The sequence below is a fragment of the Schistocerca americana genome, chromosome 4 (genome assembly GCF_021461395.2).
Source record: "Schistocerca americana isolate TAMUIC-IGC-003095 chromosome 4, iqSchAmer2.1, whole genome shotgun sequence".
In the NCBI taxonomy this organism is placed as follows: Eukaryota; Metazoa; Arthropoda; class Insecta; order Orthoptera; family Acrididae; genus Schistocerca; species Schistocerca americana.
This window is the reverse complement of record NC_060122.1, coordinates 718,413,036-718,436,851: the sequence shown is the minus strand read 5'-3', so window position 1 is coordinate 718,436,851 and position 23,816 is coordinate 718,413,036. Positions and strand designations below refer to the sequence as shown.

The 23,816-nt window shown below is 37.5% G+C and overlaps 1 protein-coding gene across 1 annotated transcript in view; it reads right to left on the bottom strand.

The window, feature by feature from the left end:
* Window positions 1-1,381: 1,381 nt before the first annotated feature.
* LOC124613743 (hydrocephalus-inducing protein homolog) overlaps window positions 1,382-23,816 on the bottom strand; it is a 56,273-nt gene continuing 33,838 nt past the window's right edge. The window contains exon 4 of the mRNA XM_047142459.1: window positions 1,382-2,118. Within this exon, the coding sequence (XP_046998415.1) occupies window positions 1,899-2,118 (220 nt within the window). The 3' untranslated portion in view covers window positions 1,382-1,898. The remainder of the gene's footprint in view (window positions 2,119-23,816) is intronic.

The following is a 23,816-nucleotide window of genomic DNA, read 5'->3' as shown; positions in this document are numbered from 1 at the left end:
TACTCAAATTTAAAATTTCTTTTAGAGGCAAATTTGTCTTGTAGCTCTTACACATTTAGATATGATTTAATAACTAAATATAAAATCCTAGATAAAGCATTCTGTGTGAGTATCCACTTTATTTTTGTAGCTGAAAGACCATTACCATTGCTTATGCATCATGCAGACTTTTCTTTCTTTCTTTCACTCTTTCTTTTTTCCAATAGCAAATTTCATGATTTACTAGAAACAATATACAACAAAGTAATTTCAGTTATGATTCATTGTTCCTTCTTTACAGTATAATTACTTCAAACTGATATTCTTCATTCATTATGAGCCTATAGTAGCACAATACATTCATGTAGTTCTATTATATGCAGCTATGTCTACCTGCAATAACTACTGTTTGCAAAGTGTCTGTTATTACCTATTTCTTACAAGCTGGAAACAGTCACAAATACCATTAAAATTCTAAGCTCTCTTATACTTCATAGCCAGTATTATGTTATATTGTGCTGTAGAATGGCAATGACTATTAGTAGCAACTCAGCTGCACAGTAATGTTGCCTTATGATATGTTACTTGCCACTATTTATGCCTGAGGGTGAACCTTGAACATAAAAACTAAATATATTGAAAAAAAAAGGTCACTAATTCTTTGAAAATTTGCTTGTTTTTGCAAGCAAGTATAGAAATAGGTGCTACTTTTTAAATGTCTGAGTGATTCCATGCTTTAAATACCCTTTAAATCAACTTGTAGTATATTTTTTCAGTTATGTTCTCAGAATGTCAGACACAAATTTATATTTTCCAAAAATGTCACATAATTCAATAAAAGTAATTACCGATACACTACTCCTCTTTCTCTCCAAAGGATTCATTAGTTTTATGTCACCTAATGATACATCTTCGATCAGTTTACAACAGTCACCTTAAAATGGTCCTCTAAACAATACTGCGTTAATACAATTAATACAGTTTTGGCTATAGCATCTTCTGCATAAACCTGTAGGTAGGTGGGAGCAGGTGTGGTAATTATAACAATAAATAATCACTTACAATGAATACTTTTATTCTCGTAGCATATACACAATGCGTGTGGCATAGAGCATGTACCACAGAGAACTGATCTGGCAAAGATACAGTGATATTACTGGGGGGGTATGTTCCCACAAGCCCATTGCTTTACAGAATAGGTTGACAATTCTCTCTGACTGAAATGATAGTGATCAACAGAACCATTTTATTCATACTGCAAATTATCTACAGCTTGTCAGTTCCCTCCACATCATTCTTTAGAAGGAGATTAAACATAGAGTGTACTTTATGTTACTAGTAAAATAACATAAAATTGACTCTTACTCAGCAAAAATGGCTCATTTTTACTCAGATAGAGCTTTTTACAACAATGGCTGGAAATGATTTGCAGATATAAGTACTGAATATAAAATATTTTTAACTCTTTGTTCAGTATTGTTAAACATAAGGAACTACTTATTCCATAATGCTATACCAGAAACCTCTTGTCCTTGTTGTGGGAAACACATTATTAAATGTAATATGTAGTTATTATCTGAGATATGTTTTGGCATAGAATATTTTTAAGTCTGGTGTATGCATAACCACATAACTACATCTCAGATCCTTTTAAAATTTCTTTATAATTTGTACTATCTGTCTGGTGTAATTACATTGACACCTGAATTATGTTTTCCTTGGATCTGTGAGTTCAGCTTCTGTTAACTTTGAGAGTGTCACTTGCCAAAGTCCTCCACACTGCCATCTTGGTTGCTCCAAAGTGTGATGAAGATACCACAGATGTATGTAAGCTCATGAAGTAATCAAATCTGTAGTTGATCTACAGAACTCTCCCAGTATTCATAAAGTAATAACAGAAGTATATAAAAAACATTTGTTTACTTTACATAAGTTATACTTACTTCCTCAATGTCTATTACATTAACATCATTCATGCTAAGTACTGTAGATGTCTGGGATGAACTTCTGCATGTTATTATTGGATATATATTATAAACTGTGCCAGATACAGTGAGATACAGGGGATTTTTCAAAAAGGACACAGTGCAAACTAATCTGAAGTTCATTGTCCCAGCTATTGTTGGAATGTATTCTATGCTGAAATAAAAGATAGAAAGAATGATGGTATTAAGGTAATAATGATAAATATATTTTATGTGAATATCTAAATGGATATGTGTGGATGGATATGTGTGTGTGTGTGTGTGAGTGTATACCCGTCCTTTTTTCCCCCTAAGGTAAGACTTTCCGCTCCCGGGATTGGAATGACTCCTTACCCTCTCCCTTAAAACCCACATCCTTTCGTCTTTCCCTCACCTTCCCTCTTTCCTGATGAGGCAACAGTTTGTTGCAAAAGCTTGAATTTTGTGTGTATGTTTGTGTTTGTTTGTGTGTCTGTCGACCTGCCAGCACTTTCATTTGGTAAGTCACATCATCTTTGTTTTTAGATATATCTAAATGGATTTATATACCTAAAAACAAAGATTCTGTAACTTACCAAATGAAAGTGTTGATATGTTGATAGGAGACAGTAAAAAACACACAAAAACACACACAAATTTCAAGCTTTTGCAACCCTAGGTTGTCTCATCAGGAAAGAGGGAAGGAGAGGGAAAGACGAAAGGATATGGGTTTTAAGGGAGAGGGTAAGGAGTCATTCCAATCCTGAGAGTGGAAAGACTTATCTTAGAGGGAAAAAAGGACAGGTATACACTTGCACTCACACACATATCCATCTGCACATATACAGACACAGGCAGACATATTAATGTTTTATTTTTAACATGTAGAATGTTTCCCTCTATTATATTCATATCTAAATGGATTTACATCAAGAGAAACAAAACTGGTGTTCTATGGATCAACGTGTGGAATGTCAGATCCCTTAATCGGGAAGGTAGGTTAGAAAATTTAAAAAGGGAAATGGATAGGTTGAAGTTAGACATAGTGGGAATTAGTGAAGTTTGGTGGCAGGAGGAACAAGACTTTTGGTCAGGTGAATACAGGGTTATAAATACAAAATAAAATAGGGACAATGCAGGAGTAGGTTTAATAATGATAAAAAAAAAAATAGGGGTGCGGGTAAGCTACTACAAACAGCATAATGAACGCATTATTGTGGCAAAGATAGACACAAAGCCCATGCCTACCACAGTAGTACAAGTTTATATGCCAACTAGCTCCACAGATGATGAAGAGATTGATAAAATGTATGATGAGATAAAAGAAATTCTTCAGGTAGTGAATGGAAATGAAAATTTAATAGTCATGGGTGAATGGAACTTGATAGTAGGAAAATGAAGAGAAGGAAATGTAGTAGGTGAATATGGAATGGGGCTAAAGAGAGAAAGAGGAATCCATCTGGTAGAATTTTGCACAGAGCATAACTTAATCATAGCTAACACTTGGTTCAAGAATCACAAAAGAAGGTTGTATTCATGGAAGAAGCTTGGAGATACTGGAAGGTCTTGGATACATTTATAATGGTAAGACAGAGAGTCAGAAACCAGGTTTTAAACTGAAAGACATGTGGACTCTGGCACAAATCTATTGTTTATGAACTGTAAATTAAAACTGAAGAAACTGCAAAAAGGTGGGAATTTGAGGAGATGGGATCTGGATAAACTGAAAGAACCAGAAGTTGCAGAGAGCTTCAGGGAGTCAGGGAGAGTATTAGGGAACAATTGACAGGAATGGGGGAAAGAAATACAGTAGGAGAAGAATGGGTAGCTTTGAGAGATGAAGTAGTGAAGGCAGCAGAGGATCAAGTGGGTAAAAAGACGAGGGCTAGTAGAAACAGATAACAGAAGAGATACTGAATTTAATTGATAAAAGGAGAAAATACAAAAATGCAGTAAGTGAAGCAGGCAAAAAGGAACACAAACGTCTCAAAAATGAGATCAACAGGAAGTGTAAAATGACTAAGCGGGGATGGCTAGAGGACAAATGTAAGGTTGTAGAGGCTTATCTCATGAGGGGTAAGATAGATACTGCCTACAGGAAAATTAAAGAGACCTTTGGAGAAAAGAGAACCACTTGCATGAATATCAAGAGCTCAGATGGAAACCTAGTTCTAAGCAAAGAAGGGAAGGCAGAAAGGTGGAAGGTGTATATAGAGGGTCTCTACAGGGGCGATGTTCTTGAGGACAGTATTATGGAAATGGAAGAGGAGGTAGATGAAGATGAAATGGGAGATATGATACTGCATGTTTGAGTTTGACAGAGCACTGAAAGACCTAAGTTGAAACAAGGCCCCGGGAGTAGACAACATTCCATTAGAACTACTGACAGCCTTGGGAGAGCCAGGCCTCACAAAACGCTACCATCTGGTGAGCAAGCTGTATGAGACAGGCGAAATACCTTCAGACTTCAAGAAGAATATAATAATTCCAATTCCAAAAAAAGCAGGTGTTGACAGATGTGAAAATTACCGAACTATCAGTTTAATAAGTCACAGCTGCAAATTACTAACACGAATTCTTTACAGACGAACATAAAAACTGGTAGAAGCCGACCTCGGGGAATATCAGTTTGGATTCTGTAGAAATGTTGGAACACGTGAGGCAATACTGACCCTACAATTTATCTTAGAAGAAATATTAAGGAAAGACAAACCTACGTTTCTAACATTTGTAGACTTAGAGAAATCATTTGACAATGTTGACTGGAATACTCTCTTTCAAATTCTGAAGGTGGCAGGGGTAAAATACAGGGAGCAAAAGGCTATTTAGGGAAGGGAGTGAGGCAGGGTTGTAGCCTCTCCCCGATGTTATTCAATCTGTATATTGAGCAAGCAGTAAAGGAAACAAAAGAAAAGTTCGGAGTAGGTATTAAAATCCATGGAGAAGAAATAAAAACTTTGAGGTTTGCCGAGGACATTGTAATTCTGTCAGAGACAGCAAAGGACTTGGAAGAGCAGTTGAACGGAATGGACAGTGTCTTGAAAGGAGGGTATAAGATGAACATCAACAAAAGCAAAACGAGGATAATGGAATGTAGTCGAATTAAATAGGCTGATGCTGAGGGAATTAGATTAGAAAATGAGACACTTAAAGTAGTAAAGGAGTTTTGCTATTTGGGGAGCAAAATAACTGATGATGGTCAAAGTAGAGAGGATATAAAATGTAGACTGGCAATGGCAAGGAAAGCGTTTTTGAAGAAGAGAAATTTGTTAACATCGAGTGTTGATTTAAGTGTCAGGAAGTCGTTTCTGAAAGTATTTGTATGTAGTGTAGCCATGTATGGAAGTGAAACATGGATGATAAATAGTTTAGACAAGAATAGAACAGAAGCTTTTGAAATGAGGTGGTACAGAAGAATGATGAAGATCTGATGGGTAAATCACATAACTAATGAGGAGGTATTGAATAGAATTGGGGAGAAGAGGAGTTTGTGAAACAACTTGGGATCGGTTGGTAGGACATGTTCTGAGGCATCAAGGGATCACCAATTTGGTACTTCAGGGCAGCATGGAGGTTAAAAATCATAGAGGGAGACCAAGAGATGAATACACTAAGCAGATTCAGAAGGATGCAGGCTGCAGTAGGTACTGGGAGATGAAGAAGCTTGCACAGGATAAAGTAGCATGGAGAGCTGCATCAAACCAGTCTCAGGACTGAAGACAACAACAACAACAACATGGATTTACATATAATACATGTACATCAAGCAAACACACTAAATGATTATCCTGTTTGGCACTGTATGTAACCATATTTAATAATAACTGTTGCTTGAAACAGTCCTTTTCTGAACAATATTAATTAAAAAATGAAGGACTAACATGGTTTAAATATATGATGTTGGATAATAATGCCATACATCTATGTCTCAGTATGTAACTGAATGAAACTAGATACTATTAACCCACAGGCCTCAGTTCAGCACTCAGTCAGTCCTAGGATTTTTTTTATCACATATTACTCCTGATGCGAAATAAATTGTTTATGTAAAATATGATAAGTTGAATGAAGGATCATATTATTTGATAAACTGCAGATCCCCATAACTCACTGGATAAGACTGTTGGAAGATCCAGGGAAGGCAAAGACATACCTGTTCAATAGTTATGACAAAGCCAAGACAGCAGCCAAATAGGCAAATATTTGGTTCATGATTAAAACAATGTAACACTTAAAACAACATATCTTATGAAACTGAGATTTATGATAATGAGGTACATGTCACAAGAATATGCACTGCTCCACTGCCAGATGTTCATAGTGTGTTATTGCACTTGGGTGTCTATATGAGAGAGAGAAAGAGGGGGGGGCAGGGGGAGAAAGAGAGGAAGAGCAAGAGAGAGAGAGAATGAGGGGGAGGGAGAGTACTTATACTAGAAAATGAAAATTGAAATGTCACAAGAATATGCACTGCTCCACTGCCAGATGTTCATATTGTGTTATTGCACTTGGGTGTCTATATGAGAGAGAGAGAAAGAGGGGGGGGGGGGAGGGGGGAAAGGGAGGAAGAGCAAGAGAGAGAGAGAATGAGGGGGAGGGAGAGTGCTTATACTAGAAAATGAAAACTGAATGTAAGTCAAAAACTGGTAATGTTTCCACATTAGAATGTGTTTGTACACATCGGGTATAGTTGAGTTGTTGGCTTTCCTCATATTTCTTTACTGTTTCTTGAAATTTCTGTTGTTGTAACAATATCATAATGTTGCTGGACTACATCTTGCAGCTATTAAATACAGATACAAATAAAATGTTGACCAAACAAACTATTTATTTCATTGCGTATCTAGTTTCAAGTATTTCACATGGCAGAAAATCTCTGTTTGAAACTAAATTTATGTTGTGTGGTCTATTGCACTTCTGTCATAACAGTTCAGTTGTAATCAAAAGTAGGATCTGGAGTACCAATTTTTTCACTTTCAGTCCACATGAGATGTATATTGTAATGAAAACGACTATGTTTCATACGCACTTTAGTAAACAAGTTGATACATCATGTTCATAAATAGCACTGCAGATCAGTATTACAAATAAAATATCCTGGGTGAGTTTTTCACTGCTTTTTACTAGCAGGTCATTTATATAAATTGGTATCAACATAAAATCCCTTTTTAGGATTTTACTTGCATATAAATGACGCTCATTGCTGAAAACTTTGTATATTTTCTCTCTTTTTTATACATGATATTTTTTTTAGAAATTTACTGTATTATGATACATTTGTTATGATTAGTTATTGAAAGGTTTGTAAGTGATCAAGCAAAAATAAGTGATGTATTTGAAATTCTTTTAATTTGTTGAAAATACAAATACTAACACTACTAAAAATCAACATCACAATAGTTATTTATAGTCAGCACAAATAGAAAATTATTAGTGTGAAACAATCTAAATTGTAACATAAATAAATTATGTTTACAATGGAAAAGTTAACTAGAATTATGTAAAGAAAAAATACTACTTGGTAAAATGTATGAATGTCACTGCCAAGTATTTGCCAATATTATGAAAGGTATAATAGCTAACCATCATTTAGCATTGATGCTGGGTTGTAGATAGGCACAACAAAAGGACTATCATACAAGTAAGCTTTTCACCAAAAAGCCCTTCAACAGAATGACAACATACATACACACACTCATGAAAACACAACTCACACACAATGATGACAGTCTCTGGCTGTTAAGGTCAGATTGCAAGCAGCAGTGCATGATGGGAGAACCAAATTATGTGGTGGGGATAAGGAGGATTCTAGGGCAGGGAGGAGGAAGGGTAGCGCGGTGGGTGTGGGGGACGTTAAAACGTTGCTTGTGGGAGCATACAGGGACAAGATGGGGAGAGGGTAGGGCAGCTAGGTGCAGTCACAAGGTTACAGACAGAATGGGCAGCAGTGATTGGAGTTCACTTCTCCATCCAAATATGATCCACCCCACTGCCCCCAAATCACCCTCTTTTAACATTCCAGAATTTGTTAACCTTGAACCTTGACTCACCACAATTCCCCAAATTCCTCAACATGCAAACTAACCTTACATTCACAATCCACTACCTAAAAGCTGATCCCAATCTTACAATCTTACCTGCTGACAAAGTTTCCATGTCTCTCCCACCAGTACCACGCCCCCCCTCCCCCCCCCCCCCCCCCTCCCCCCCCCCGTCACCCCACACTCCTACCTTCTACATGCTTCCTGAAGTCTATAAATCCAACCATCCATGATGCTGTTCTCATAGGCCAAACCTTCAGCATATTATCTACAATCTACCCTCCTATATAAAAGATACCAACTGATTCCTCCACCAATTCTCCAGAGTTCCTGTTTCTTTACCATATGATACCCTACTTGTCACTGTTGATGCAACCTCTAATTACACTAACATCCCTAATGCATATGACCTTATCACTATCAAACACTACCTTTTCCAATGAAATACGTATTACAAACCTACAGTCTCCTTCCTAGTGGCAGTGATCAACTATATCCTCATTCACAACTACTTCTCCTTTGAAGGTACCACATATGAGCAAATCCAAGATAAGGGTATGGGCTCCTGCGTGGCACCACCTAACATTTGATATTATTTCACATGTTGTGATGAAGCAAGCTAGGTTATTTTTATTTCCTCTGTTGTTTTGCCATCTGCCTCCTTAAATTCATTTTATTTTCATTTTTGCATAATTACCATTAACATTATGACAAAGCAAGCTGGGATATTTTTACTTCCCCTCTTGTTTTACCATCTGCTTCCTTAAATTCATGTTTTCACTTTTAACTAATTACCATTAACACATGTGATTGTTGTTATTGTTGTTGTTGTCTTCAGTCCTGAGACTGGTTTGATGCAGCTCTCCATGCTACTCTATCCTGTGCAAGCTTCTTCATCTCCCAGTACCTACTGCAACCTACATCCTTCTGAATCTGCTTAGTGCATTCATCTCTTGGTCTCCCTCTATGATTTACACCCTCCACGCTGTCTTCCAATGCTAAATTTGTGATCCCTTGATACCTCAGAACATGTCCTACCAACCGGTCCCTTCTTCTAGTCAAGTTGTGCCACAAACTCCTCTTCTTCCCAATTCTGTTCAATACCTCCTCATTAGTTATGTGATTTACCCATCTAATCTTCAGCATTCTTCTGTAGCACCACATTTCGGAAGCTTCTATTCTCTTCTTGTCCAAACTATTTATCGTCCATGTTTCACTTCCATACATGGCTACACTCCATACAAATCCTTTCAGAAATGACTTCCTGACACTTAAATCTATACTCAATGTTAACAAATTTCTCTTCTTCAGAAATGTTTTCCTTGCCATTGCCAGTCTACATTTTATATCCTCTCTACTTTGACCATCATCAGTTTTTTGCTCCCCAAATAGCAAAACTCCTTTACTACTTTAAGTGTCTCATTTCCGAATCTAATTCCCTCAGCATCAACAGACTTAATTCGACTACATTCCATTATCCTCGTTTTGTTTTTGTTGATGTTCATCTTATATCCTCCTTTCAAGACACTGTCCATTCTGTTCAACTGCTCTTCCAAGTCCTTTGCTGTCTCTGACAGAATTCCAATGTCATCGGCAAACCTCAATGTTTTTATTTCTTCTCCATGGACTTTAATACCTACTCCCAATTTTTCTTTTGTTTCCTTTACTGCTTGCTCAATGTACAGATTGAATAACATCAGGGAGAGGCTACAATCCTGTCTCACTCCCTTCCCAACTGCTGCTTCCCTTTCGTGCCCCTTGACCCTTATAAGTGCGATCTGGTTTCTGTACAAATTGTAAATAGCCTTTCGCTCCCTGTATTTTACCCCTGCCACCTTTAGAATTTGAAAGAGAGTATTCCAGTCAACATTGTCAAATGATTTCTCTAAGTCTACAAATGCTAGAAATGTATGTTTGCCTTTCCTTAATCTATTTTCTAAGATAAGTCGTAGGGTCAGTATTGCCTCATGTGTTCCAACATTTCTGTGGAATCCAAACTGATTTTCCCTGAGGTCAGCTTCTACCAGTTTTTCCATTCGCCTGTAAAGAATTCGCATTAGTATTTTGCAGCTGTGGCTTATTAAACTGATAGTTCGGTAATTTTCACATCTGTCAACACCTGCTTTCTTTGGGATTAGAATTATTATATTCTTCTTGAAGTCTGAGGGTATTTTGGCGGTCTCATATATCTTGCTCACCAGATGGCAGAGTTTTGTCAGGACTGGCTCTCCCAAGGCTGTCAGTAGTTCCAATGGAATGTTGTCTACTCCCGGGGCCTTGTTTCGACTCAGGTCTTTCAGTGCTCAGTCAAACTCTTCATGAAGTATTGTATCTCCCATTTCATCTTCATCTACATCCTCTTCCATTTCCAGAATATTGTCCTCAAGTACATCGCCCTTGTATAGACCCTCTATATACTCCTTCCACCTTTCTGCTTTCCCTTCTTTACGTAGAACTGGGTTTCCATCTGAGCTCCTGATATTCATACAAGTGGCTCTCTTTTCTCCAATGGTCTCTTTAATTTTCCTGTAGGCAGTATCTATCTTACCCCTAGTGAGATAAGTCTCTACATCCTTACATTTGTCCTCTAGCCATCCCTGCTTAGCCATTTTGCACTTCCTGTTGATCTCATTTTTGAGACATTTGTATTCCTTTTTGCCTGCTTCATTTACTGCATTTTTATATTTTCTCCTTTCATCAATTAAATTCAATATATCTTCTGTTATCCAAGGATTTCTACTAGCCCTCGTCTTTTTACCCACTTGATCCTCTGCTGCCTTCACAACTTCATCCCTCAGAGCTACCCATTCTTCTTCTACTGTATTTCACTCCCCCACTCCTGTCAATTGTTCCCTTATGCTCTCCCTGAAACTCTGTGCAACCTCTGGTTTAGTCAGTTTCTCCAGGTCCCATCTCCTTAAATTCCCACCTCTTTGCAGTTTCTTCAGTTTTAATCTACAGTTCATAACCAATAGAGTGTGGTCAGAGACCACATCTGCACCTGGAAATGTCTTAGAATTTAAAACCTGGTTCCTAAATCTCTGTCTTACCATTATATAATCTATGTGATACCTTCTAGTATCTCCAGGATTCTTCCAGGTATACAACCTTCTTTTATGATTCTTGAAACAAGTGTTAGCTATGATTAAGTTATGCTCTGTGGAAAATTCTACCAGGTGGCTTCCTGTTTTATTTCTCTCTTCCAATCCATACTCACCCACTATGTTTCCTTCTCTCCTTTTCCCTACTCTCGAATTCCAGTCACCCATGACTATTAAATTTTCATCTCCCTTCACTAACTGAATAATTTCTTTTATCTCATCATACATTTCATCAATTTCTTCATCACCTGCAGAGCTAGTTGTACTACTGTAGTAGGCATGGGCTTCGTGTCTATCTTGGCCACAATAATGCGTTCACTATGCTGTTTGTAGTAGCTTACTCACACCCCTATTTTTTTTATTCATTATTAAACCTACTCCTATTTGATTTTGTATTTATAACCCTGTATTCACCTGACCAAAAGTCTTGTTCCTCCTGCCACCGAACTTCACTAAGTCCCACTATATCTAACTTCAACCTATCCATTTCTCTTTTTAAATTTTCTAATCTACCTGCCCGATTACAGGATCTGACATTCCACGCTCTGATCCGGAAAACGCCAGTTTTCTTTTTCCTGATAACGAAGTCCTCTTGAGTTTTCCCCACCCCGAAATCCAAATGGGGGACTATTTTACCTCCAGAATATTTTACCCAAGAGGACGCCATCATCATTTAACCATACAGTAAAGCTGCATGCCCTCAGGAAAAATTACGGCTGTAGTTTCCCCTTGCTTTCAGCCGTTCGCAGTACCAGCACAGCATGGCTGTTTTGGTTGGTGTTACAAGGCCAGATCAGTCAATCATCCAGACTGTTGCCCCCACAACTACTGAAAAGGCTGCTGCCCCTCTTCAGGAACCATATGTTTGTCTGGCCTCTCAACAGATACCTCTCCATTGTGGTTGCACCTATGGTACCGCCATCTGCATCGCTGAGGCACACAAGCCTCCCCACCAATGGCATGGTCCAGGGTTCATGGGTGATTATAATTTGCATTTTCATAAAAGAGAAAGGTTGCCCTCAGTCTTAAAGAATATAACAACAGATCTAATCTTGTGCTTAGTTTTATGTATGTAACTGATTTTCTAATTTATTTTGACTATTACTAGTAAGCATCTTTCATTTTAGGGTGATATCAGTAATTGTTTCAAAATTTAAATTCTGTTGTTGACATTTAGACAAATATAGATCCTGTAACGATTATAAACATTTGGAAGATCAACTAATAGTATCCTTAAAGGATTGTTGATTAGAACTACAACAATGCTTCAACTCAACTGTGGAATAAGCGTTAAACAATTAGGCCATGTGTAAAATCAATGAAAGAGTCTGCTCCATAGTATCTGATTATTCTTCAAGAACTGTAAACTTTGTGGTTAGGTTTTGCTGCTCATAGATATTCAACAGGAAATTATTGTAGCAGTATGTGAAAGTTTGCCGCAAACTAGTAATGAGCCTTATTGAAAGTTAAACAATAGTACACTGGTCATATAACTGTGTATTATTAGGGGTTGTGAAAAGTGAGATTAGAGTACTATGAAACACAACTGTGCACCTGTTGGCTACATTATATACAGTAGTCAGTGTCAGAATCCATAACCCTTTTTCAGCCAATGTAGCAACGCAGTACGTTGACACCAAGGACAACACTGAAAAAATAAAGCAGATGGAACCTCTACAACATACATGAGTATAATCTACATTATCCATAAAAGGGAAAGGTTGGTCCTCAGTCTTAAGTGGTACAGCACCAGGTCTAATTTTGTGCTTTGTTTGGTGTATGTAATTAATTTCCTAATTCATTTTGACCATTCCTAGCTAATACGATTGTTATAGGGTGAAATCAGTGATTGTTTGGTGACTTAGATTCTATTGTTGACTTATAAAGCAATATAAATTCTGTACTAATTATAAACATTTGGAAGAGGAACCACTAGGATTCTTAAAGTATTTATTTGGCTCTATTTCAAAATATATTAGAAAAGCCAGTGCTTAATTAAATCCAAAATAATTACCAGATTTGTCAAAAGAATTGTTTACATAACTATATCCATTAATTTCATTATTTAGACAAATAATTGGCCTGGAATTTGTGGTAGAAGAAACTCTCAAAGAGAAGGAATTTTTTGAGGTATTCAGTTAATTGAATGAGTCATGTTTTAATTGTAAATTTCTGTAACTTAAACATTAAAAATTTGTAGTTTCAGTGCCTATTATTGTGAGGATATAAAAAGACCTGAATTTTGGTCCTCAAACAGTCAGTGTATGGGCGATTTTCAGACAAGAAACCTATATTGGTTAGGTCAATAGCAATGCATCAACTTACCATGAAATAAGTGTGACACAAATAGGCATGTGTTAATATAATGACAGTGTCTGTTCAATAGTGCCACATGTACTGTATTATTCTGGAAGAACTGTGTGGTTAGGTTTTTAATGCTCATAGATATTCAATGGTACAAACTATTGTAGCAGTATGCTGAAGTTTGCCTGCAAACTACTAATGTGGCTAATCAGAAATTAACCAATAGTGAACTGGCCATATAATTGTGTAATATTGTGGGGTTTTGAACAGATAAAGTAAAGAATTGTGAAAAGAAACTGTGCAAATGGCGGCTACATCATTTGCAGTAGTCAGTGTTGAGCTACCACCCCCCCCCCCCCCTTTTTCAGCCAGTATAAAAATGCAGAACATTGACACCAAGGACTATCAATGAAGAAATAAAACAGCACAATAAACAAGGTCTTGCAAACATGTAACAGTGAACTCAAGAGTGGTTTACAATAGAGTGATTTTAATGAAAGAGGTGCAACAGTCAATCAGTGAGCAGGTTCTATGGAAGCAGCCATTGAGTGCAGGAGCAGAAAATCAGCACACAAGTGGACACAGCTGACTGGGATAAACAAGACGCCTCACTGAGAGACTGACAACTTGCATCAGCCACGCAGACAATGAATTGAGATGACAATCGTAGCAGCAGCAGCAGGAGAGTATTGAATAAAAATAAGGTAATGTATAGCAAAAGCCATTTTATATCGAGCGATACATAAGGTGTGGTCTTAATGAACAACCAGTGTGTTGGGGGAAATGGACATCAGGGGAGTGGTGTGATTGATAACAAAGCTGTAGAGGTTAAGTTTTTAAATGAACAGAAAGACTTAATGGGGACTTATTTGGTAGGTGATAGTGGTTATAAATGAATGTAACTCTGAATGATGAGCACAAAAGTCCTATTGTAGATGAAATGATAAAAGTGTCATCTACATTGTGTGGTGCTGTGAGCAAAATGGACTAAAACAGTACTGAGGTGGGTGAAATTGTGAAGGTTAAGGAGGAAGACTCGAGTAGCAAAAGTCAGCAAAGGCAAAAGTTTATGGCAGATGGAAAACTGGAAGTGATTTAAGACAAATTATGAGTATGAAAGAAGACATTAGTAGTATGACAAAAGACATTAGTAGTACTAAAACAGACATGACTAGCTTAAAGTATGAACTGAAGAAAGAAACTAAAAAGGAAATTAATGTAGTCAGTTCTAATATTTCAGGATTAATCAAGAAGGTTGAGGTGGTAGTTAAAGAATGCGATGAAAAGATAAATAAAGTAGTACATAATACCAATGAGAAATTAACATTAATGAGTAGTAAATATGTAGAAGAGATAAAGAAGCTTTTTGATGACTGTAGGAGGAGGGTGGAAGCTTCTGTGAAACATTGTAAAGATGAAGTCAAAGCAGGCAGGAAATTTTGTGCTTAGGAAATTTTGAGGATGGTTTGAAAAGTTCTCAGAACAGGATAGGAAAAAAAATACTTACATCACTGAAACTTTTCTTATTTTTCAATATAGTCTCCTTGTGGATTAATGCACTTGGTGCAACTATGTTCCAGTGCCTTTATCGCAATTCGAAAATGAGTTTCCTCCAGGCCTGTGGAATAGTTGTCAACACCGGCTATCAGTTCTTCATTTGAAGTGAATCTTCATCCAGCAAAAAAAGTTTTTAGTTTTGGGAAGAGATGGAAGACTGACTTAGTCATATCAGGTGATTAAGGCATGTGTGGCAACAGTTTATATTTTAGTTTGTACAATTTTGCCTGGTGACAGCACATGTGTGCAGGCGCACATTGTTTTGATGGAAGATGACTTACTTCCTTGCTAAGCCTTGCCCTTATCGTGACCATGGTGCCACTGCTTCGGGCCGGTGGCCATCTTGGCACGTTGACTCCTGGGACACTACGCTGCCTCGGCTCCCATTGGATCTACCAAGTGGCTCCGAACACCACGACAATGTCTCATCTGCTCCGACAGCCACACATTGTAAACAAACCACCTCCCGTGCCCCGGCAACATTTCTGTCATCAATAATGGCACGGTTCACAAGCTTCACCTCATCCCAGGCACCCTGAACTCCCGTAAACCACGTCGACTTTTTCCCGAGCGCCTCTCCGACCTTAAAAAACAGATTTCTGAACTACTAAGCTCCGGCGTCATTGAACCCTCTGCCAGTACCTGGTTTACACCCATACATATGACACCCAAGATAGATGGGTCGTGGTGCATGTGCGGAGACTACCGTTGACTAAACGCACGAACAATTATGGACACCCACCCCATACCCAACATTGCCGACTTTACCAGTTCCCTCGCAGGTGCGATCTATAAGGATGACCTCAACGGCACAATAGCCGAGTTCGTATACGGCCAGAACATTGTTCTCCCTGGTTAACTTGTGAGCCCTTCTGCTTCTCGCCCTCAGTCTGACTTGCCTTCCTTCGTGGACCGCGTCAGACGCCACTTCATCAACCTCCCCATCCCTCCACCTGCCAGCCATTCCCTCCCTAAGGTTCACATCCCAAAATCTCTGAACAATTGTGAGTACATCATGCTCCGAGATGACACTGTCCATGCTCCTCTCCAACCTCCATATATCGGCCCGTACTGAGTTCTCCGGTGCTCAGTCAACACCTATGACATCCAGATAAAATATTGAGCTGTTATACTCTCTCTCAACAGACTTAAGCCTGCTCATGTTGAGCCCACTTCTATCCCCCTTCAGGCCATGACCACGCCACTCACTGTCGTGGCTCACAATGCACCGACCACTCCCTCCATGTCGGACTTACACACTTGGTTGAGTGATTTCCATCTCCAATGGTCAAGCTCTTCTCCGACCTCGCCCTCTACTCTGGTCTCACACATTCCGTTGAGTGACCACATGCTCCCCACGAGCTTACCTACGATCACGCCCTCACCGCCGGGCCCTTCGCCGGTCCCTTCGACATCTCCACCGTCCCCTGCCCTACCCTGTCGAGGTTTCTCACGGCCCCCCCACCCCTTGTCTTGAACGTGCCCTCGCTCAAGGTGTTTGTGCCTGTTCCCCCAGACATAATCCACGACATCTCAATAATACTGCCCAATTATACATTGTTTGTCATGTGTTTCTTTTCATTCACTACTCATGTGACAACCTCCACCATTCCCTGCCAGCTGGTGAAATGTGTTCCCCTCCTGCCCAATGTCGACCTGGACATGCTTTGTGTGTTTGCCACGCCCTCCAGAGACATCATCGTTGTCGCTCCATTCCACCCGCAAACTGCCGACCTACCTGTCGCCGCATGACCAATACGCCCAGTACGATGCCCGGCGCGCTTCAACAACTTCCAGGTTTGGAGGCCGGACCTTCCTTCACGACAACTACTGACACAGCTTCCTGACGACACTCTCGAGCTGATCATAGTCTGGCTCACGTGGCAACCCCTGCCGACACCATAGTAAGCCCCTACCCCCTGGCCTCTCAAGAGCACCAAGTGTACTTCGTACTGCAGCCCTGCCATGTTAGTTCTTTGTAAGCCTTGCTTGTGTAAAGAGGTGAATAAATGAACTATTGCAAAATGGGAGTATTGTTTGGTGTAACCGTCCTGAACTTCTCCCTCTTATCAAAAGGCCTCAAATATGCTCCAGACATGATAACAAAACCTCAAGTGTTAGACCACCTAAGGCTAGTCCTCGAACTAGCCCTACACAAAGATATGGTAACAAAAGTGCAGCGTGTGGAAGAAATCAAGGAGGCACAGAAACAACAACTACAACAACAACAAGAAGCACAATATTGGGAAAACAATGAATTCTTAGTCATGAAGGAACTTGAAACTAGGATTGAAAACAGTAACATGATTGTGACTAGGGCAGATAAAATAAGGACTGTATTGCTGTTAAATGAAACAAATTTTATTAGCAAAGTAGAGGATATTTTCCAATCAGTCTGCTAAGAAAACTACAGAGATTGCGAACAGCTAGATCAAAATTACTTCTGCTTTCAAGGAAGCTATTATCAGCAAACAGATGGTCTGGCAATGAGCTCACCTTTATCCACCTTACTAGCAGAAATGTTCATGGACAAGTGGGAGACTGATTTTCTGAAGAGAGAACGACTGGCAAAACATGTTGTGTATTGGTACACATATGTAAATTATATTCTTTGTATGTGGAAAGGTTCCAATGGGCAACTCCATAAATTTGTGGAAAATATGAACCAGTGGCACACTAACATAAAGGTCAGCATGGAGTTAGGGGAGCCGAACATAGATTTCCTAGACATTACCCTAAAAATAGAAAACAGTAACCATAAATTTGATATTTACTGAAAAGATTCCTTGACTAACACTTTCATCCCAACTTCCTCCCAACATCCTATAACCCAAAAACTTGCAGCATTCCATCACATGTTTCCACCATCACCTTTCTATCCCTATGTCCCAAGAAGACTTTGACCAGGAACTTAACACAATTTCAGTTCATTTCATTTTCATTTAATTTAATTTATTATCATCCTTTCCATCATTTACATGATACAGGAATCGTTATAATACTGTCCAGAATATGCACAGCAGAATATTACAAATTTCTATCAAACACACAAAATTAACATTATGTTGAAAATTAAAACATTGAACTAAAACACATAAAATTAACATTATATAGTATGTTGAAAAATAAAACATTGAATTAATGTGTTGTTCTTTTGCATGCTCTTTTAACATGTACTGTATGTGATTGATATATAGATGTTTAGTAGATTTTGGAAAACCCATATTACACATGATTTTAGAGTTAAAAAGACTCTAAATAAGACATAGAACTGACAATGGGAACATGATATTAACAATACAACTATCAGTTAGTGATTAAAGGATTCAAAATATTCCTCTATGCTACAAAAACATTTACTTATCATAAACTTTTTAAATTCTGACTTAAATTTTCCTTCATCTTCTGTTCCCTTGATGCAGAGTGACAGAGCATTATAAAGCTTTATTCCATAGTGGCTTACATGTTTTTGAGTTTTTGTTTTTCTTGTTCTTTCTGCATGAAGATTTTTACATATACATGTATTGTAGTCATGAAGATCTGAATTTACACACAAACTACTCAAGTGTGTTCTTGTATGCAGTATGCTTTTTATAAGTACAAAGATGGTACTGTAAGTATGTTTAGCTGCATGAACAAGGGCTTGCAGTGTGTTTGTGGGGAGCTCTGTGTAATAATTCTAATGGCCCTTTTCTGTAATTTAGAAACCTCTCTCAAGTGACATTTAGTACATCCCAGAATGTTATTCCATAGGATATAATAGAATCGAAATACGCCATATACACTAATATTGTACATTCTGCACTGCAAACTCTAGAAATTATTCTCAGTGCAAAACATGCTGAATTGAGTTTTTTGGATTTTTTTGGATATTTTTTGACATGGTCTTTCCAGCTTAAGTGCTGATCAATGTACATGCCCAAAAATTTTGTAGACCACACTTTCTCTATTTAATGGGCACTCAGTGATAAATGGTGTTCATCCTTATCATTTATTTTACGATACTGTATGTAATTTGTTTTATTTAAATTGAGTGTTATTAGCATAAAACCACTGTTGCACACTCTTCAGAACCTTTTCAGCTGTCGTGAATAAGGATTTGCTGTCATTAAAATTATGCTTGTATCATCTGCAAATGAGATAATTTTTTATGATCTGTTGGGCCTTTCAATGTCATTTATATACATTAAGGATAATAGGGGGCCAAGAAAACTACCCTGAGTGACACCTATTTCCACTTTCTTAGCATCAGAAACCCACTTTATTTTTTGCTTATTCTGAGATGAGGTGAGTTCCACAACGTGAGTTCTATCTTGGAGATAGAATTCAAACCATTTCCTCCCAATTCCTCTGATGCCTATTGCCTCCAGTTTGTCAAGGAGAATTTGATGATCTACTGTATCAAAGGCCTTGGAAAGATCTAGGTTGATTCCTACCACACATTTGTTTTTGTCTAAATTTCTAATAATTTCTTCCATATAGGCCTGAATAGCTGTTTTTGTGCTGTAACCTGTACGAAAACCATGTTGATTACAATTTAGAAGACTGAAGGTGTCAAGGTAGCTTATGAGTCTAATTTTCATCAGTTTTTCAAAATTTTTTGATAAAGATGGAAGGAGGGATATAGGTCTATTGTTTTCTACCTTATGTATATCCCTATTTTTGAGTAATGGTTTAACCTTAGAAATTTTCAGCATTTGGGGGAACACACCTTCGCTGAATGATAAACTGGCAATATGTTCCAGTGGTTCCAAGATTCGTGTTGCAACTTTTTTTATTATTGTCACTGGCACTTCGTCCAGTCCTGCAGACATTTTGGGTTTCATACTGTTATTTACTTTCAGTATTTCATATTTATTAGTGGAACTTATTATCATGCTATTGACTACTTTTGGAGCTGTTGTTTTCTCTTCTTTGGTAAAGCTCTTGCTTAATTTATCAGGTACACTTAGAAAGTAATTTTTAATGTAATTGGGCAAGACTTACTTCTTTATTTCAATGTTACCACTAGATTTAAGTACAATATCCAGGCCTTTAGAGCTTTTTCCTATTTCTCTTTTAACAATTTCCCATGTGGTCCTTGATTTACTGTCTGACTTCCTTATTAGTCTATCATTACTTAGTACTTTTTCTAGATTAATTACCCTTCTATATACCATTTTGTAGTTACTAACATGTTTTTTTGAAATTAGAGTCAGTATTAGTTTTCGTTTCAGAGTTTAGTCTTTTCATAGTCTTGGAAGAGTTTTTAATGCCAGATGTGATCCAAGAATTTGTGTGTCTATTGGTAGATGAGTTGATTTTAACTACTCTTTCTGGTTAATCAGTGTGATACCAAATTGGTTGCAGCTTTCGGGAGAGAAAATTCTCTTATACATATGATGTACTGTTTTCGCATGTATTGGAACTGTGAGCACTTTAATAATAAGTGTGTTATGATCAGATATTCCTAGGTCAATATTCAAAACTTCTGTATCTGTGCTTTCTATATTTGAAAATATATTATCTATAAGACTTTCTGAAATGTTTGTTGCCTTTGTAGGAATGCTTATATTAGAATATAGGTCGAAACTGTGTAGAATATTGAGGAATTTAATTTAAAATGGACTATCTACCAACATATTGACATTAAAGTCCCCACATATAATTATTGATGACTTCTCATCATGTATGATGCTTAGTAGTTCTTCAATCTTATTTTAAAAAATTTCTGTGTCTCCACATGGTGATCTACACACTGACATGACTGTTATTATCCTATTTTTTACATTCATTTGCACTGCTGCTGCCTCAAAATGTTTTTCTATGCTCAGGAGTTCAGCCTCAGGCCTGTTTTTCACTTTAATATGATTTGACATAAATCCAGACACCCCGATTCTTGGGTTCCTTCCAAGAAAAGTGGTTAAAGAAGGTGTATGGGGAAATATTAATGTTTTCTAATTCATAATTTTTGCACCAATGCTCTTGAATACAAATACAATCAACACAATATTCACTGGCCTCAATCTCGAGATGTAGAATTTTATTTTTGAGACACTGTATATTAAGGCTAAGTAATTTTAAGCTGTTGCAGCTCAGTTGAGAGGAACTCTTACTTGTAAATTCTGGTGTCAATGGTTTCTTCGTGTTGAGGCTGGGTACCAAAATTCCTTTAGGGACACAGGTTTCCTGCATCTTGCCTTTCTTTCTTCTGGATGTGCTGCAACTTTTGATGCTGGAATTCCTGTTGTATCTGATGACTCGCTGGCCGTAAGCACATTTCTTGCTAATGATGCCAGTGAATAGTCTGTAGCTGCTTCTGATACTGTTGGAGCTGTTGAGGTGGCTTCATTTGCTTCAGCTACTTTTGTGGCAAGTGAAGATTCTGGATCTGTTGATGGTGAATCAGTTTCATTTTTATGTTGGAGAATTTCAGTTGCAGTGATGGGTGGTGGTATTGGTATGGTAGGGCAACTTTTGTCTTCAACTGCTAACACTGCATTAAGTATTGCTCGACTAATGAATGCTTTTCCAAGTTTTTTTCTGTGTAGCCCATGCCTGGTAAAATGACTTCTTTCTGAAGATGGTACATTCACATATGTGGCATTCAGGACGCTTCGGTATATTTTTTCAAATTTTCTATTAGTAACAGCGATTCCTTTGTTGACACAAGATTTTTCCATCAGATCATGTCTTTGTGGTATACTTGCAACATAGAAGTTCACATTTGTAATTTTCTGTAGTGCGCTTATTAGCGCTCTTGTGGCAAGTTTACCCTCATTCCTATAAACGTCATTAGCACCCTCGATTATTAAACAGTTTCTGCCAAGCTCCAAAAATTGTTCACAGTTTTTTAGAATTTCACTCATGGGAGCACTTGGTTTTGTTATTCCACTAACTTTAAACATAGTTTGCATGTTTCACATGATACTAGCTAAGCCCTTTCCATGACTGTCTGAGAGCACGCAAATATTTTCTTTATTCTTCTTACTTGAGGTTGGCATATTCTCATGACATGTATGTTCCCTGCTAATTATAGTAACAGTATTTCCTTGCTTGTTATTACGAGACTTAGTACTTGACTGGTTTTTAATCTCTGCATTTGGTGAAAGTACTTCATTTCTTTCGCTATTTTCACATCTTTTGGGCTCATAACGGGTTAAAAGTTCAAAATTATTTGCTGCTGGTAACCTAAAGTTGTTCTTGTTATGGTTAACACTATGGAACTTTTGGGTCATATGAAGTTATCGTTTTGCCAATTTACAACAGTTTCAATACACTCTGAATTGACTTCTATCACTTTTTCAAGCTTCTGTACATACAGTTTGGCTAACATAAGATCGTATTTTAATGAAGCACTCATGCAGTCTTCTCGATATTCCTTTTGTAAACACAATATATCACGATAAATGCAGTGCACATTTCCACAGTCACAAGTCATGTTTCTTTCTTCTAAACTATTTAATCATTGTCGATGGATCCATTTTTGCATCCATGGGCATAATTTCACACCATTTCTCAACTTATTACCACATTTTACACACACAGGGTTTAAAAACTCGTAATTTTCCATGGATCTGTTGATTAGTATGTCTATACATGGCGCCATCTTGTTAAAGAAATTATGTAGCTTTGCATTTGCTATGCAAATATTAGCTGGTGCAACATACATGAATACAAGGAAAATAGCATACCACAGCTACTTTCAATCAGTTGTAAGGTATGGTATCATTTTTTGGGGAAATTAAAGCAATACACTGCGCATACAATAGCCTTAAATAATAAATTTGGCCGCAACACCATTGATAAAATTCTAGGTAAAAATACGAAGAAGCAATCCAGGTACCTACTGTTCCCAATGAAAAACACAGACAAACAGGAAAAGAAGTGGTGCAGATTACCTTTTGTAGGAAAAACATAAAATAGTATAAGTAACATCTTGAAGGTAGAGGGTTTCTCTGTGTTTTTCTATGTTCCTCAGACAATAGGTGGTTTCCTGTTCAATACAAAAGACAAACAACCAGCTATCACAAAAAGTGGGGTTTATAAAATCACATACCGGGAATGTCAGTCTCGCTACATTGGACAGATGGGGAGATCAATCTGTATCAGGCTTAAGGAACACCACAGAAGCTGGAAATTGAGGAAGCCTGATTCAGCCTTTGCTGAACATTGACTGAACAATAATCACAAATACACAGTAGATGTACAATTCCTACACACAGAGGAAAAGAGCTCAAACTAGACCAATTAGAAATTTTAGAAATTAAAAAAAAAGTGTATATCCCCACATATATTATTAAATGAGCAAACCCAATTCATTTATTCACCTCTTTTAGATGAGACCAAAACCCCAGGATAGAAGCAAAACTTTGGACCCCAGACCATCGTAGTTAAAAATATCTTGGCTGATGCATAACTTTAGTCTGGTCATTGTAGTATAATTGGTGAATATGCAATAATGGATGCAATTTGTTAAAAAATGGCCATTGATGTAAGTGTACATTAAGCTATTGATTGATACCTAAGAAGTTGAGGTTATCTTTGCCTTGTCATCATGTTTATCTATGTGTTATCATCTTTGGGAGTCAGTAATGTACTTGAAAATGGGCTTGTAACCAAAAACGTAGGTTGTGCGATAACATTAACAATAAATTGTGAAACAAGGCTAAGAATAGTGTTTGTTTAGTTAACTTCATAATTTGTAGGTGTGCATCTTGATGAGAATTTAAACTTTAATAAACACATTTTTTGAACTCCCAAAACAATTCTGTTCTGTCACATTTCCGTCATAAATCTTTGCAAAACTTGGGGATAGACAAATTAGTTAAGTTATGACATAGTGAATATTCACATTTGATAATGTAGAATTGAAAAAAGTGTTGGTGTAACTAATTTCTAAGAAAGAAAGT